Raw genomic sequence first — 13,165 nt, 5'->3', positions numbered from 1 at the left:
TTGCTTCTCTCCGAGCCTTGGTTTTCTCATCTGTGCAATGGGATGAGAGCTGCTCTGGGTTGCTGTGAAGGTCAGTGGGCTGAAGTCTGTGACTGGCAGTGGTGGCAAAGGCTGGTGTTTGTCCTGTTTGAATCTGCCCCGGAAAAGAGGGGGCCTGGAGGGAGACCTCCTCGTATGCCCTCTTTCTCCCCAGGGACCCAGCCTGTGTTTCCCCCACCTCCAGTGCCTTCACCTTCTGGGCTGGGGGGAGAAGACAGGCAGGAGACAGGGGAGCACTGGATTAGCACAGCTCCTCCTCCCCCACCCCCACATTTTTTAATGACAGGATTTTAAACGGTTGCTGTAGGCAAGAGAGTTGGCAGCCCACTGCTGGGGGTGGGGAGGGGTGGAGCTTGGAGGCCCCTCTTACAGGAGCCTGGGCCTGGGGCTTGGACTTGAAGACCCGGTTGAGTCCTGTCTCTGTGCTGTGCAGCCGGGCTGAGTGACTTAATTTCTCAGGGCCTCAGTGAGGCCACTCTGAAGGTAGGAGTTTCCTTGATCCCCAGGTCCCTGAGCTTGACCTTGGAGGACCACATCACAGGGCCAGAGAGTGTGGGGTGCTGGTGAGGCCATGGATTTGCAGCCAAACCTGATTTTGAATCTTGGTTCTGCCACCCCTTGTGACCTTTGTCATATCGAGCATGGTCACTACCTCCTTCTGAGCCTTGGGTTCCCTTCTGAAAACTGGGACCTTAATGCTTACTGCTCAGGGTGTTGCGGGGTGCAAAGGAAGAAATGAACGGGAGTGCTTCAACTTGTCTAGACTCCTAGAAGCCACGTGGCTGAGAATCACCCAGAGGCTGCAGAATGAGTGAGGGGTGGAGCGTGCCCCACAGGGGGTGCTGGTGCCCGAGGGCAGAGGGAGAGCGGCTAGAGGTGGCTTCCAGGTAACCCTGGCCACAGGAGTGGGGACAGGAGGCTGAGAAGGAGCAACCAGAGAGGTGGGGAAAGGGAGACAACATTAGAACCTCAGATCTGTGGATGTGAGGCCCTGCCCCCAGTCTCATTGCTTCTCCCCCACCCCCAAACTGAGCTCTTCTAATTTAGGAGAGTTACAAGATTTTGCCTGCCCTGAGATTTTGCACAAGACAGAAGCACTGCCAGACACTCCTCCCCACATAGTCTTCTCCATGCTGGCTAACTTCTGATCGCAGCTTAATATGTAGCTTCTTCCAGGAAGCCTTCCTTGATGCTTTACCCCTCCAGGTGAGGTTGGGTACCCCTGCAACAAGGCCGCTCCGAACCTCAACTGAGCTTATGTCAGAGTCTACCTCCTCGAGGCACAGACCACTGAGCCCTGGTTCTCAGTCCAGTAGCTGGCACTTAAAGGTCTCATCATGTTGGTTGGTTGAATGAATGAATGTGTTGGGATGGATGCATTTAAGCATGGAGGTGGTTCGGGGTTGGGATGGGCCAAGGATGGGAGGGTGAAGATTATGGGATGCAACAAGAAATGGGTTGGGGCAAGAACAGGGACCCCGAGCCCTCCCTCCTTCTTGACCTGCTGTCCCTGGTGCCCATGGAGGAGTTCCCCCACGCCTCGCACAGGACTGGCTCGGGCCAGGCCCCTCCCTCCCCCCAAGGAGAGGCGGCACAGGAGTGTACAGGTTGGTTTATTTACAAATATACTGATGTCTCATCTTTTGTTGGTGTTTCCATTTTCTGCTTTTGTGGGAAGAGGCAGAAGGTGAGCGTGGAGGGCAGGGTGGGGGTGGTGATGTGGTAAACGCTAATAAATAATTTAACAATGACAAGTTATTAAATAAAATGTGTCTGGGGATGGCGGGTGGGCAGTGAGAGTCTGTACAAGGAAAACAGAGGAATGGCCGATGGCCGGTCCCCACGCCCAGCTGGGCTGGGCTCCCGTGGGGCCCTCGGTGGGGTGGGGGCACCAGCAGACAGGCTCATTGCAAACTGCATCTTCCAAGGGCCAAATGTTGGAGGGTCTTTCCTGCTCCCCCAGCCCTCAGGCCTCGTGTGCCCGGGAATGTGGGTAGGTATGTGAGCCTCCGTGTGCGTCCGGGTGTGAGTGTGTGTCTTGTGTGCGTGCGTGTGAGTGTGGACCCTCTCCCCAGCAGGGCGGAGTGAGCCCCAGAGCTGCAGGTTCTCCCAGATCGGAGGTGAGGTCCTCACCCCAGGTGGTGCCCCGAGCTCAGGCCAAGCAGGGGTCAGCCGGCTCGGCCCTCCCCCGCCCAGGCTCCCTGGGCGCTGGCTCCACAGGGGTGGGTGAGGCAGCCTAGGTGCTAGGGGGCAGCTGAGCCCCCTGGAGGAGAAGAGGCCCCCCGCAGCCCTGCGACGGGGGGTCTGACCTTGCTTGGGCCCTGTTCGCCCAGAAGCAGTGGACTCCTCTCCTCCCCTTCCTGGGAAGCCTCCCAACATGCACAGCCCGCCTTGTAGGACCCCTTCCCCTACAGGCTCTGCCTGCCCTACGGTCGGACCTTTGGAACCATAGGGTCCCTTTGTCTGTGTGGCCCCCCAGGAGGCTCCATGGAGCAGGCAGATGAGGCTCTGGCTGGGGGCAGGACCCCACCTTCTTGTCCCTCTTCTGCCTCATTTGCTGTGTTACCTGAGGCAGATTCCTTCCTCTCTCTGAGCCTCACCTTCCCCAGCAGGGAAACGGAAGTCGGTTTTTCTCTAACACTCCCTCTGCCCACCTCACACTTTCTGCCTCTTCCTCTGGACAAGACCTTTACCTCCCTCTTCCCTGGGCTTCCCATCCCAGCCACCACGGATGATGATCTGATGGTCCAGGTGGGGTGCTCCTGGCTACTCACTGCACGCCCAAGTCAAGGCGGCACTTCTTCCCACATGAAGTGGGAAGAGCCCGCTTATCTCAGCTCACCCTAGACCCCAGCGAGCCTGCTTGCCTTTGCGTGCTTCTTGCCTCCTTTCTCTGAGCCTCGAGTTCCTCATCTGAGAAATGCGTCCCCGCTGACATTTGGACAGAGCTGGGTCGGAGTGTGAATGCCTCTCCTTCTAGAAGAAAGCCCCTCAAGGGTGGGCCCCACATCTTGTTCATCTGTCTCCACACCCAGTCCAGGGCTGGGCAGGGTGGACATCAGGGTCTGGGGGAGCCTGAGGGAACTGAGGGCAGTGAGCCACAGCATACAGCAATCACCTAACCACGGCTGATGGGGTGTCTCTGGCCCACGGAGCTCTCTGAAGTTTCTCTGGCTTTGACCATCTGTGGGGCATGATTGCAGGTGTCTCTGAACCAGCTGCTGGCAAGGAGCAGGGCCCAGTGGGGACAGAGCCTGGGCTGGACTTGGGAGGTTGTGAGGCCCCCAAGTGGGAAGAGGTGCCCCCCAGGGGCTGGCAAGAGTTTCCTAAGACAATCATGCCCCCCCACCCCCTCCTGACCTAGAGGCCATTCACCAAACCAAGAGGATGAGGGCCTGGCATGGCATCCCTGCTCCCTCCCCTGTCCCAGCCCGGGCTTTCCAGGCTGGGATAAAGGGAGTGTACCAGATGCCTACTTCTGAGCTTCCTTCCAACTGAAAGAGTCTGGGGGAGAAGGACCAGGGCTCCTGGAGGTTGGGGGGGTCTGCCCCTGGGCCCGCCCCAAGTGGCCCCAGCATGATTTGGACCATGTGAGCCAAGAAGAGGAAGGGGAGCATCTCTCAAAAACCAGCACGGCTGCCTAAGGGACCACTGGTGGCCCAGGACAAGAGCTGGGACCGAGCCCAGGGGGGCTGAGGTTGCAGAAAACCGAAGCAGCAGCCAAGATCCCTGTGGGAGTTTGTGTGGCACAAGGAGGAAGGGCCAGGCTGGCTGCTCTGTCCGGGGGTGGAGGGGGGTGCTGCTGAGCTGCATCGCCCCGCTGACAGCTCTGGTGAAGAGCACAGGACGCTCTGGAGCAGCGGAGGTCTCCCCACTGGAAGGAGGAGCAAACACACGCAGCAGGCTGGCGAACTGTGAGGATCCCAGAGAGAGCCAGGCGGAGGGGCCCCAAGGCAGAGAGAGACAGACACCCATTGCCCTGTTCACTCAAGGGCTGGACCGGGCAGATCTCAGGGTGGCGGCCTAGGGCTTGGTGTCAGAATTAAAGGCAGGGCTCTGAGCACCTGGCTGAGGATACAGTGGCCACCAGAGCCCAGTGAGGGGTCACTGAGAACAGGGCCCATCAGCCTGACCTCACTTCCTCTTTTGACAGAGTGAGAGCTGAGTGGATCCAGGGTGGGGGTTGACGCAAGCCTATCTGGCTTCCAGCAGGGCAGCTGACAGAATGGGGCTGAAGTGCACTGGAATGCGTCATCCAAGGAGGACTGGTTCATGGGCCAACACCAGACCGGGACAGGCCCAAACGGTTCCCGTGCCTCGGGTGAGAAACACAGGGCTGTCTCCTGACATCGCAGGGACAGCAAGCCGTGGTCACAGAGCTGCGGGTGCAGAGAAACTCCACAGGCCTGACTGAATCAGATAAGAAGAAATGTAGCAAGTAAAAAAGTCAAGGTCCTTCACTGGATCTAAACAATAAATGTCCCCTCTGCCACAAACACACAGAAGAGAGATGTGGCTTAGCCGTCACGTGTGTGAGGGTCAGGGGATTCAGTTACAGAAGGGCAGGGTGAGTTTCCAGGTCATGTGGCCTCAACTGTTCACTGCATTTGGGCCACATTAACAGAGGCAGGGTGCCTAAAGCGGGGGAGGTGGCTGGCTGATGTCAGTGGGGAGATTGGGTTATATCTGTTCCATCTTTGGAGGGAAAGCTGGAGCCCAGCTGAGGGTACAGTTTTAAGAGAAAGAGCTAGAGAAACTGCAAGAGCCTGGCTTTGAGAAGTGAAGACTCGGGGCTCAAAGAGGCAGAGGCAAAATCAGCAGAGAACGGCAGCTGACCTGGGGCCCGATGAAGCAACGGGCTCCTCGCCGCTGGAGGTGTGCGAGGCAGAGGGGGCCAAACTTCAGATGATGTGCCACATGGGTGACTTGGGAAGGTCCCTTTCCCCCTGGAGGTTCTGCCATTTGTCCTACCTGGTTCTGGGGGCTCTGTCTCTGCCCTGCCTGCTCAAGCAGGCCCGTTTAGGCTGAGGCTAGGATACATCTGGGTCCATGTGTTTCAAGCCCCAAACTCTCCCCTCCCTCCCCTCCCCTCCTTCCTTCTCCCCTATTGCTGTAAGAAGAGGGGGTCCCTGGCCCGCTCTGGCCTCTTTCCCCTTCCTGACGTGGCAGGGCTGGCCCACAGAGCGCCTCTGTGTCTCTTTAGCTTGTCTGTGTACCTGTGTGCTTATCCACATGGGTGTGCCTTGGAGTGTGCGTGCGTTTGCAAGTGAGGCTCAGTCTGCCCCCCCCAGGGACTCCCCCTCAGGGCAGAGCCGAGGTGGGCTTGGCACACCTGCTGGACTCTTCCCCACTTCTGTTCCAGGTTCGGACTGGGACGGGTGAACCCAGGCTGGCGGAGATGGGGAAGCTGGGCACCAGCTCCTCAAAGGTAACAGGCACGGCACACAACATCATCGCCTTGGGGCATGCCGGGGGTGGGGGTGGAGGGGGGCCTGCCTGGGCCTAGGCCTGGCCCCTGGAGGTTGGCTGGACACAGAGAGGACGTTTAAAAAAATAGAGAGAATTTAAGCTTCCCAAAAAAGAGATGGGTAGGGAGAAGGAGGCGATGGAGGCCGAGGTGGGGCTGGGAGGCGAGTGGCTTTCCGAGACTCTGGGTCCCTGGGGTGACACGGTCTCTGTGGGCAGGACGCGGCCCTGCCCAGGCTGCGCCCATCTGCCTGCCCGGCTGGCCCAGGACAAGGGCACCGTATGGCTGTGTGTAGTCTGTGCCGGCGGTGGGGTGGCCGCGACGGCCGCAGGCCCACCCCAGGACCCTGGCGCAAGCGTCCATGCGGCCGGCTGGCTCTCAGGAGGCGAAGTAGGAACTCTGCATGGAGTAGAGCCGGTCGATGGGGTTCCCCACACGGGCCTGCAGGGTGCCCACATCTGAGGAGCCCAGGAAGCAGTCACTGAGGCTGGTTAAGGAGGTATCGCTGTCGATGTCGTGGAAGATGGAGTCGTTCCCTGAGGGCAGAGGGGGTGTCAGGAGCCAGGGCGGGCGGGAGCTCCGGGGGCGGGGCTGTCAGCCCTTCGGGCTGTGTGGCCAGAGGTGAGGAGGGACGGGATGACCTGCGGCGGCAGCGGGGGCCAGAGCTGCTGAGCGCGGCGGGCGGGGCCTCGTCGGGCGGCAGCAGGGCTGTGTGGGCGGGGCCTGCCTGGGCCCTGGGGCGGGATGTGGCCGTCCTGGCCCCAGGCCTGCCGGGTCAGGCAGCGGGCGGGGGCGGTGCTGGGGTGCGCAGGGGGCGGGGCGGCTTACCATACGGGTTCATGTGGTCACCTGGCATTTGGGGCGGCGTGAGGCCCTGCTGGAAGGGGTCGCTGCTGCCGTAGGGACTCTGCTCCATGGCCACGATCTGCTGTTGCGGTGGGGCCAGCGGCGTGTAGGAGGCCATCATGCCCTCCATGCGACTCGACAGGACCTCTGGGGACAGAGCACACCTTCACTGACCGGCCCTGTCCACCCTGTCCTGGAGCCCACCCTGCCCCCGGGGAGCCCTCCCAGACGTACCTCAGGAGTTCCCACTGATCTCCCACGTGACGCCCTAGGCCCCGGGGCCCGCTGCAGTCCCCCTGACTCTGACCTCCTCTGGACTTCCCCAGGTTGCGTACCGTGATTCAGGGCCACTGAACCCAGGTATCTGACCCCTGGCCCCTCTCCCCAGACACACCCTCCAGCTCCTCCTCAGGAATCAGTTTATCGAAAGCCAGAGACCTCCCCTCCCCACCTCCTCCCTTCCTCCAGTGGCCCTGCCCTCCAGAAGTTCACTGCCTGGGGGACACAGACACTAAGCGGGCAGTAATGATTCAACATGTGGGTGCAATGAGCTCCCTGCGTCTGGGAGCATCAAGGTGGGGCCCAGGCCAAAGAGGCTCAGGGAAGGCTTCCTGGAGGAAGGGACCCCCTGACTCCATGTCACTTAAAGAATCAGCAGGGGTTCAACCATGTCAGGGGGCAGGCATGCCCTGCCGCAGGCAGCAAAGGCAGAGAGGGGAGAAACTAGCCAGTGGGAGCAGGGAGCCCCGTGCATGGGGCTATAGTGTGAGGATGAGAGATGGCCAGGGGTGGGGAGGAAGATGGTCCTCTGGGGGGCCTGAGCTCAGTGTGGTTCTCCCTGAGGCTGTAGGAAGTCTCCAGAGGGTCTTAGCCAGGGAGAGGCTGTGGAGAGAGGTTGGCAGGGTGGAGGCTGAAGGCAGGGACCACTGAGGAAATTGAGGAAGGGGCTGGGGTCCCTATGAAGGTGGGTGTGGGAATGACAACTCCTGGGAGGGGCATGCAGGACACAGGAGCAGCAACCACTGCCCTACTCGGCAACTGAGCAGATACAGTGAATGGAGGACAGGAAGGGTCAGAGGTGACTCCCAGGTTCCTGGTGTGGGCACTGGGGGGGGGAGGGTGCCATTTGCTGAGATGGAGTGGGGAGGAGCAGAGGGTGTTGTGTGAACGTGGTAGCAGGGGCTGGTGTGTGGAGTGCTGTAAGGGCTGTGATGAGCTCAAGGGGGACTGTGGAACATTCTCAGAGGCAGCTGGGAACATGGGAGGTAGCTGGGAGACCAGAGACAGGAGGCCAGGCTGTCTTAGGAGAAGGGGACAGCAGGGGCAGAGAAAAGAACTGGGCTCCAAGGCTCAGGTGCAGCCAGGCACACGGGCCTGGCCCTGAGACCTGAGTAGAAGGGGCTGCCCATCAGTGCCCTCCACCTGCCCCGGAGCCCCTGTCTCACCTGGGAACAGGCAGCCCTGGGGCCCCCACTCCTCTTGGGCAGTCCCAAGAAGCTCCCTGTGCCCTCCCTTTAAGGCTCAATGTCCCCACGGGACTTGGGAAGCCAGCCTCCCCCTAACCCCGGCCCAAGAAGTGCTAACAGGATTTTGGCAAAGCCCAGTGTTCGGGGGCCTGGCTGCCGCCCCTCAAACTGTCTCCTTACCACGCAGCAGGAGCCCACCCTGAACTCCGCAACACCCTGCAGAGACTCTCTGGAGATTTCTGCCGAATTCTATCATGGGCAGTGGGGTGTGTGTATGGTCATGTTAAAACCACAGGCTTGGGGCGCCACACGTGGGGCCGAGGCCAGCTTTGCCCCTTACTAGCTGAGGGATCCCAGTAAGTCCTCTGGTCTGAGTCTCAGCCTCCTTGGCTGTGAAATGGGCTGTGACAATGCCCTTCCCCTCCGGAATAGGTGGGCATTCCGAGGCAGAGCATGGCCAGTGGTGACAACCGTGCCTAACACACCCTGAGGGTGGAAGACGGTTGCAGGTGCTTTTGTTTTTGTTTTCTAAGTAAGCTCTATGCCAAACGCGGGGCTTGAACTCCTGACGCTGAGATCAAGAGTCGCATGCTCCGCTGACTGAGCCAGCCAGGCGCCCCAGGGGCGAAAATTCTGCCACCCCTCTGGGCAGCCCACGCCGCCATCTCTCCTCCCGGGCCCCGCCCGTGGTCCCCGCCGCCTCTCTCCATCCCGGCAGGTTCCATTGCGGCAGCTCCCAGAGCCCTGACGGCCCTGGTGGAAGGGGTTCGGGGTTCGGGGGTGCGGGGGTGTTGTTTCCAGAGGCTGAGCCTGGGCCCTGCCGCCCTGGTCCCGGCTCACCTTGGCCCAGCCGCTGCGAGTTCTGCTGCTCCTGCTGCTGCTGGTGCCGCCGCGCCAACTTCTTCATCTGCAGGGGACACAGGTCGTGCCAGTCCCCACCTCCCTGCCCCGGTCGGCCCCGGCCCCTCCAGCAGGACCCTGTCTTCTGCCTGCACACACCCACCCCCCCCAGCCCTGTCCAGCGGGGGTGACGGGTGGCCTCTCACCTTGGCTCTTTGGTTCTGAAACCAGACCTGGACCACACGCACGCTGAGGCCCGTCTCTGCCGCCAGCGTCTCTCGGACCTGCCCGGTGGAGGGACACGGATCAGGCCGGGGGCGGGGGGGGGGGGGGGGGGCAGGGGGGGGGGGGTTTGGGGGCCCAGCAGGGGTGGGGGGGCATTGTCTGGGAAGGCGGCGGGTGTGGGGTGTCAGCCCCGCCCCAGCCCCGTGGCCCCTCACCTTGCGGCAGGGCTTGGAGGACACCTCAAAGGAGGCCTTGAAGGCTCTTCGTTGCTGCGTAGTGAGGATGGTCCGGGGTCGCTTGGGCCTCCGGGGATCCTTCCCGTCGTCCCCACTGCCTTTACTCTGGCTGCCCTGTCCCTTGGCCGGCTTCATGTCCCCGTCCTCGTCCTCGCTCTTCACTGTGGGGGACACACCCAGCCCATCAGTCTTGTACCCTGAGGCCATCTGTTGCCTGGCGGGATCCCATCACCTCCTGCCAAACACCAGCCCCCCCCGGCACTCTGGAGACCCCAGGGCAGCATGTCAGCCTTGGAGAAAACTGGTTCCCACTGTGCCAGCCCAGTGCCAGTGGGTCCCACGACCCAGCGAGGAGACTCCAGGGAGCCTTCTTTCTTGGAAGCTTCCAGGGACTAAGAACTGTCAGGCAAAGACATACCCTGAGACATCCTCATACCCATCATACGTGACGACGGCACGCACGCCACACACAGAGTTACACACTCAACCACTGACACATGCACATGCGCACTGCACATGGGCCCGCATGGGACTGGGCACACGCAGCTCACACACATATTCACACACACACACAGCTGCATGCTCACAGGTGGGGACATACAGGCAAGCACACACCTGAACACACACACGCGCGCGAGTGCACACACATGACGCAGAAGCACGTGTACTCCCCCGCAGACACACCCACGCCCACCATGCCCACACGGCCACTTTCACGCCCCAGAATTGTGGGTCTCAGAGATGCCAGCCCCAGGCAGACACCGTGCACCTCCCGCTGCCCCCAAGTCTGAACTGGTCTCCTTTCCCCAGGCCCATCTTCCTCAGAGCCCCGGGGGTGGGTCTCCTCCCTCCAAGACCCCCGCCCCCTGCTATGAATGGGCCAGTGGCACCTGGCCAGTGTCTGCCCTGCCATATGAGTCCAGGCAGCCACCACGGTGCCCTGGCCCGTGGGCGGACAGAGGGACAGACAGATGGGGAGCTCACTGCTTCCTCCCAGGGCCCCGACAGTGACAAAGCTCTTCCAGATGGGCAGGCCCTGTGACTGCGGGCTCTAGGTTACCCCAAAGGGCTCAGAAGACCAGCGCATCTCCTCTCCAAGCCCTCTGCTCCAGTCCTTCCCCACTATCTGGGAATGACAGGGCCCCGGCCTTCTCCCTGGCTTTTCCCTTCTAAGACTCATTCCTAGCTGTACCCGCCCTTCTGCCAGGAGGGCTCTACGCTGGCACAGTCCTTTTGGCGGCTGGAGCAGAGTAGAGAGGTGCCTTCATCCTGGAAAAGGGGGTCTTTGCCTCCACCACAGAAGGCTCCAGTCCCCCCCACCCAGCCGGGAAACGGAAGAGCTCAGGCTGCTGAAGAATGCGTCAGAGCCTTGCCTCTTGGCCACCAGCAGCCTGCAGACCTGGGGCAGGCAGAGACAGCTGGGGGGCCGTGCCCCAAAGGGGGCCACGGCAAGGCGAAGGGAGGGTGAGGGACGTGTGTGTGCACATGTGTCTAAACTGCAGTGCATGTGAGCATGTGGATAAACGTGTGTGGCCACGTGCATAGCTGCTCAGTGCACGTGTGATGTGTGAGCTGGGTCATGTGTGCACAGGCATGTGTGTTTAAGTGTACGCGCACGGGTGTGTTCCTGGGTGTGGGTTCGTGCGTGCGTGGGCATCTCAGCACATGTCTACAGATGTACCTGTGTCTGTGCATGTGTGCTGCTGGGCATGGGTACCCACACACCCATCGTGCGTGCTCGTGCGTGTACATCTGTGGTCCCATGCACGTACACTGGTGCGTGAGCGTGCGTGCTCAGTGGTAGCGTCCGCACGAGCATTTGTGTGCCTGGGGGCGTGCACACACATCGGTGTCCATGTGCACCTGCACACGTGCGTGTGAACACATCAGGGCCATGGGCGTCGGATGTCTGGACGTAGCTCAGGTCCTGGGGTCAGGATTGGGCTTCTCCGGCAGGGCCCCCTCCCCGCCCCCCAGCTGCCCCCCAGCTCCAGTCATGGCTCACCAGAGTCGGACTCGTCGGGACTCACGGAGCTGAGCAGGTCCTTCTCCTTCTCGTAGTCGCCCTTGCACAGCAGCTGGCCCTCCTTGAGCACAAACTCGTCGCCCTTGCGTAGCTGCCGCTCACACACGCAGCAGCAGAAGCAGCCCAGGTGGTACACACATTCCAGCGCCCGCATCACGAACTCCGTGGGGGCGATCTTCTCCATGCAGCCGCTGCACTTGGCTGCGAAGAGCCTGCAGGTGCACAGGGTGGGCGCATTGGCTCGGCTCGGGGGTCCACCAAGGGCCTCTCCCTCCTGCCACCCTGACCTTCCGCCCCAGGTAGGAGAGGCCCACCCTGGGCGCAGAGCCAGACTGTGGGAGGGTCCCTGGCCCTACTCTTCTGGTGCCCCAGGGCCCTGGTGGCCCAAGAGTGGGTGCTGGGCATCCTGCCCAGAGGTGCCCTCTCCTGGGTGTAGCAGCTCAGGGCCCTTCCTGCTCAGAGACACCGTGGCCACTAGAGGGCAGAACACAAGGTCAGCCTCAACCTTCCCCCAAAGCCAGGTGGGTTCTGGGGCTGAGAAGGGCAGGCGACCCCCTGGTCCCATCTCCCCTCACTCCAGGACCTGCTCCACCTCCTCTCTGCTCCCCCCCCACCCACCCAAGCAATCCTGAGCCCTGTCCAGCCCACCACCCAGGCTGGGCTGCTCCTCTCCTGCCTGATCGCCTGCCCCAGTCCCCTTCCTGGGCTCCTGGCCCCTCTAACCCTTCAGTTCACCCTCCAGGATGAGAGCCAGAGGAAGCTGTCTAAAACACACCTCTGCTCACACTGCTCCCCTGCTCCAGACTCTTCCATGACTCCCTGGTGCCTCAAGGCTCTTCACACCCTTACTGTCTTTGCTCCTGAAGGCTGTGGCCCGATGGAACAGCCTGTGGTTTCTCCAGAGCACCTTCCCACTGGCCCTTCAGCATGTTCTTTTTCTGCCCCGTGGCTGGGCTAACCCCTACTTATCCCTCATTTCGGCTTAAGTATCTTTACCAGGCGCAGACATTTACTGAGCATGGACAGCGAGCCAGGCACGGCTCTAAGCACTCTGCAGGCAGAAGTGCATTTAATCCTTGCAATGACCCGATGAGACAGGGATGAACGTTAACCCCATCTTAGAGATAAGGAAACTGAGGTGCCGAGAGGCGAAGTCACTTGCTCGGGGTCACGTGGTAGTAAGTGATTGGGCCGACTCGGGAGCGTGGGCCTGCTCCAGCCCCCTGCACGACAAACCGGGTCCATCTTCCATCTCTGGAGACAAAGCCTGGCGGGGGTCTCCCCGCCTCCAGCGAGCCTGTGTGCAGACGGGTCTGAGCACCGTGGCCCCTCCTCTGCCCTCACCTACTGACCGCTCCTCCTGGCTCCCCCCTCCCAGTCACGTGCCCTGCTCTGTGGGAACTCAGCCTCAACAACACTTTGATGGAAAAATTTATGAAGAATCAAATTATTGCTGCTGGGAGGGAATTAAAACCATTTTTCATTCCCCACGTCCCTGGGCCACGTCTGCGGGTGCCACCTTGGGAGCGCTGTGCGCATCCCATCCCTCTTTATGGCCCGCCATCACAGGCACAGATTACAGCTGCAATTCTCTACTAATCGGTTCGGGAACAGAAATGGCCATAAATGCAAGGCACTCGGCCTGCCTCCCTTCCCGGGGCTGCCATCAGCACCGCCCACGACGAGCTAGTGGGGCGCGGTGGACGGGGCCGATCTGAGCTCTGCCTGCTGCCCTGGCACCAGCCGGGGCGCTCAAATTGGGGGCATCCCCAGCAACCCCTGCCACCCGCCTCTATCTAACGAGCAGGCTCCTACTCATCCTGCAGTGCCCAACTCTAATGCCACCTCCTCTGGGAAGCCTTCTTTGTCGCCCCAGTCAGGGGGAAGTGGCCTCCTGTATGCCCACAGTCTCCTCTACTGTGAAATGGGGATGTCAACAGGACCTTCCCCAAAGGGCTGTTGTCAGGATTCGATGATACTGAGCCTGTACCTTGGTACATAAGCATCACATCAGTGACAG

The 13,165-nt window shown here is 61.2% G+C and overlaps 1 protein-coding gene across 3 annotated transcripts in view; it reads right to left on the bottom strand.

The window, feature by feature from the left end:
* Positions 1-5,884: 5,884 nt before the first annotated feature.
* The window catches only part of LMX1B (LIM homeobox transcription factor 1 beta), a 78,747-nt gene continuing 71,466 nt past the window's right edge, over positions 5,885-13,165 (bottom strand). The window contains exons 3-8 of one of the 3 annotated variants that reach the window (XM_021691656.1): positions 11,125-11,357; positions 9,099-9,280; positions 8,865-8,942; positions 8,643-8,725; positions 6,356-6,516; positions 5,885-6,042 (exon numbers count right to left, since the gene is read on the bottom strand). In XM_021691656.1, coding sequence (XP_021547331.1) covers positions 5,885-6,042; positions 6,356-6,516; positions 8,643-8,725; positions 8,865-8,942; positions 9,099-9,280; positions 11,125-11,357 — 895 coding nt within the window. Of the gene's footprint in view, positions 6,043-6,334; positions 6,517-8,642; positions 8,726-8,864; positions 8,943-9,098; positions 9,281-11,124; positions 11,358-13,165 lie in introns of all 3 variants that reach the window. The other 2 variants (XM_021691657.1, XM_021691658.1) reach the window with 2 other exon arrangements.

The sequence above is a fragment of the Neomonachus schauinslandi genome, chromosome 13, assembly GCF_002201575.2.
Source record: "Neomonachus schauinslandi chromosome 13, ASM220157v2, whole genome shotgun sequence".
NCBI lineage: Eukaryota > Metazoa > Chordata > Mammalia > Carnivora > Phocidae > Neomonachus > Neomonachus schauinslandi.
The sequence above is the reverse complement of the archived record's forward strand: the minus strand, read 5'-3'. Positions and strand labels throughout refer to the sequence as shown.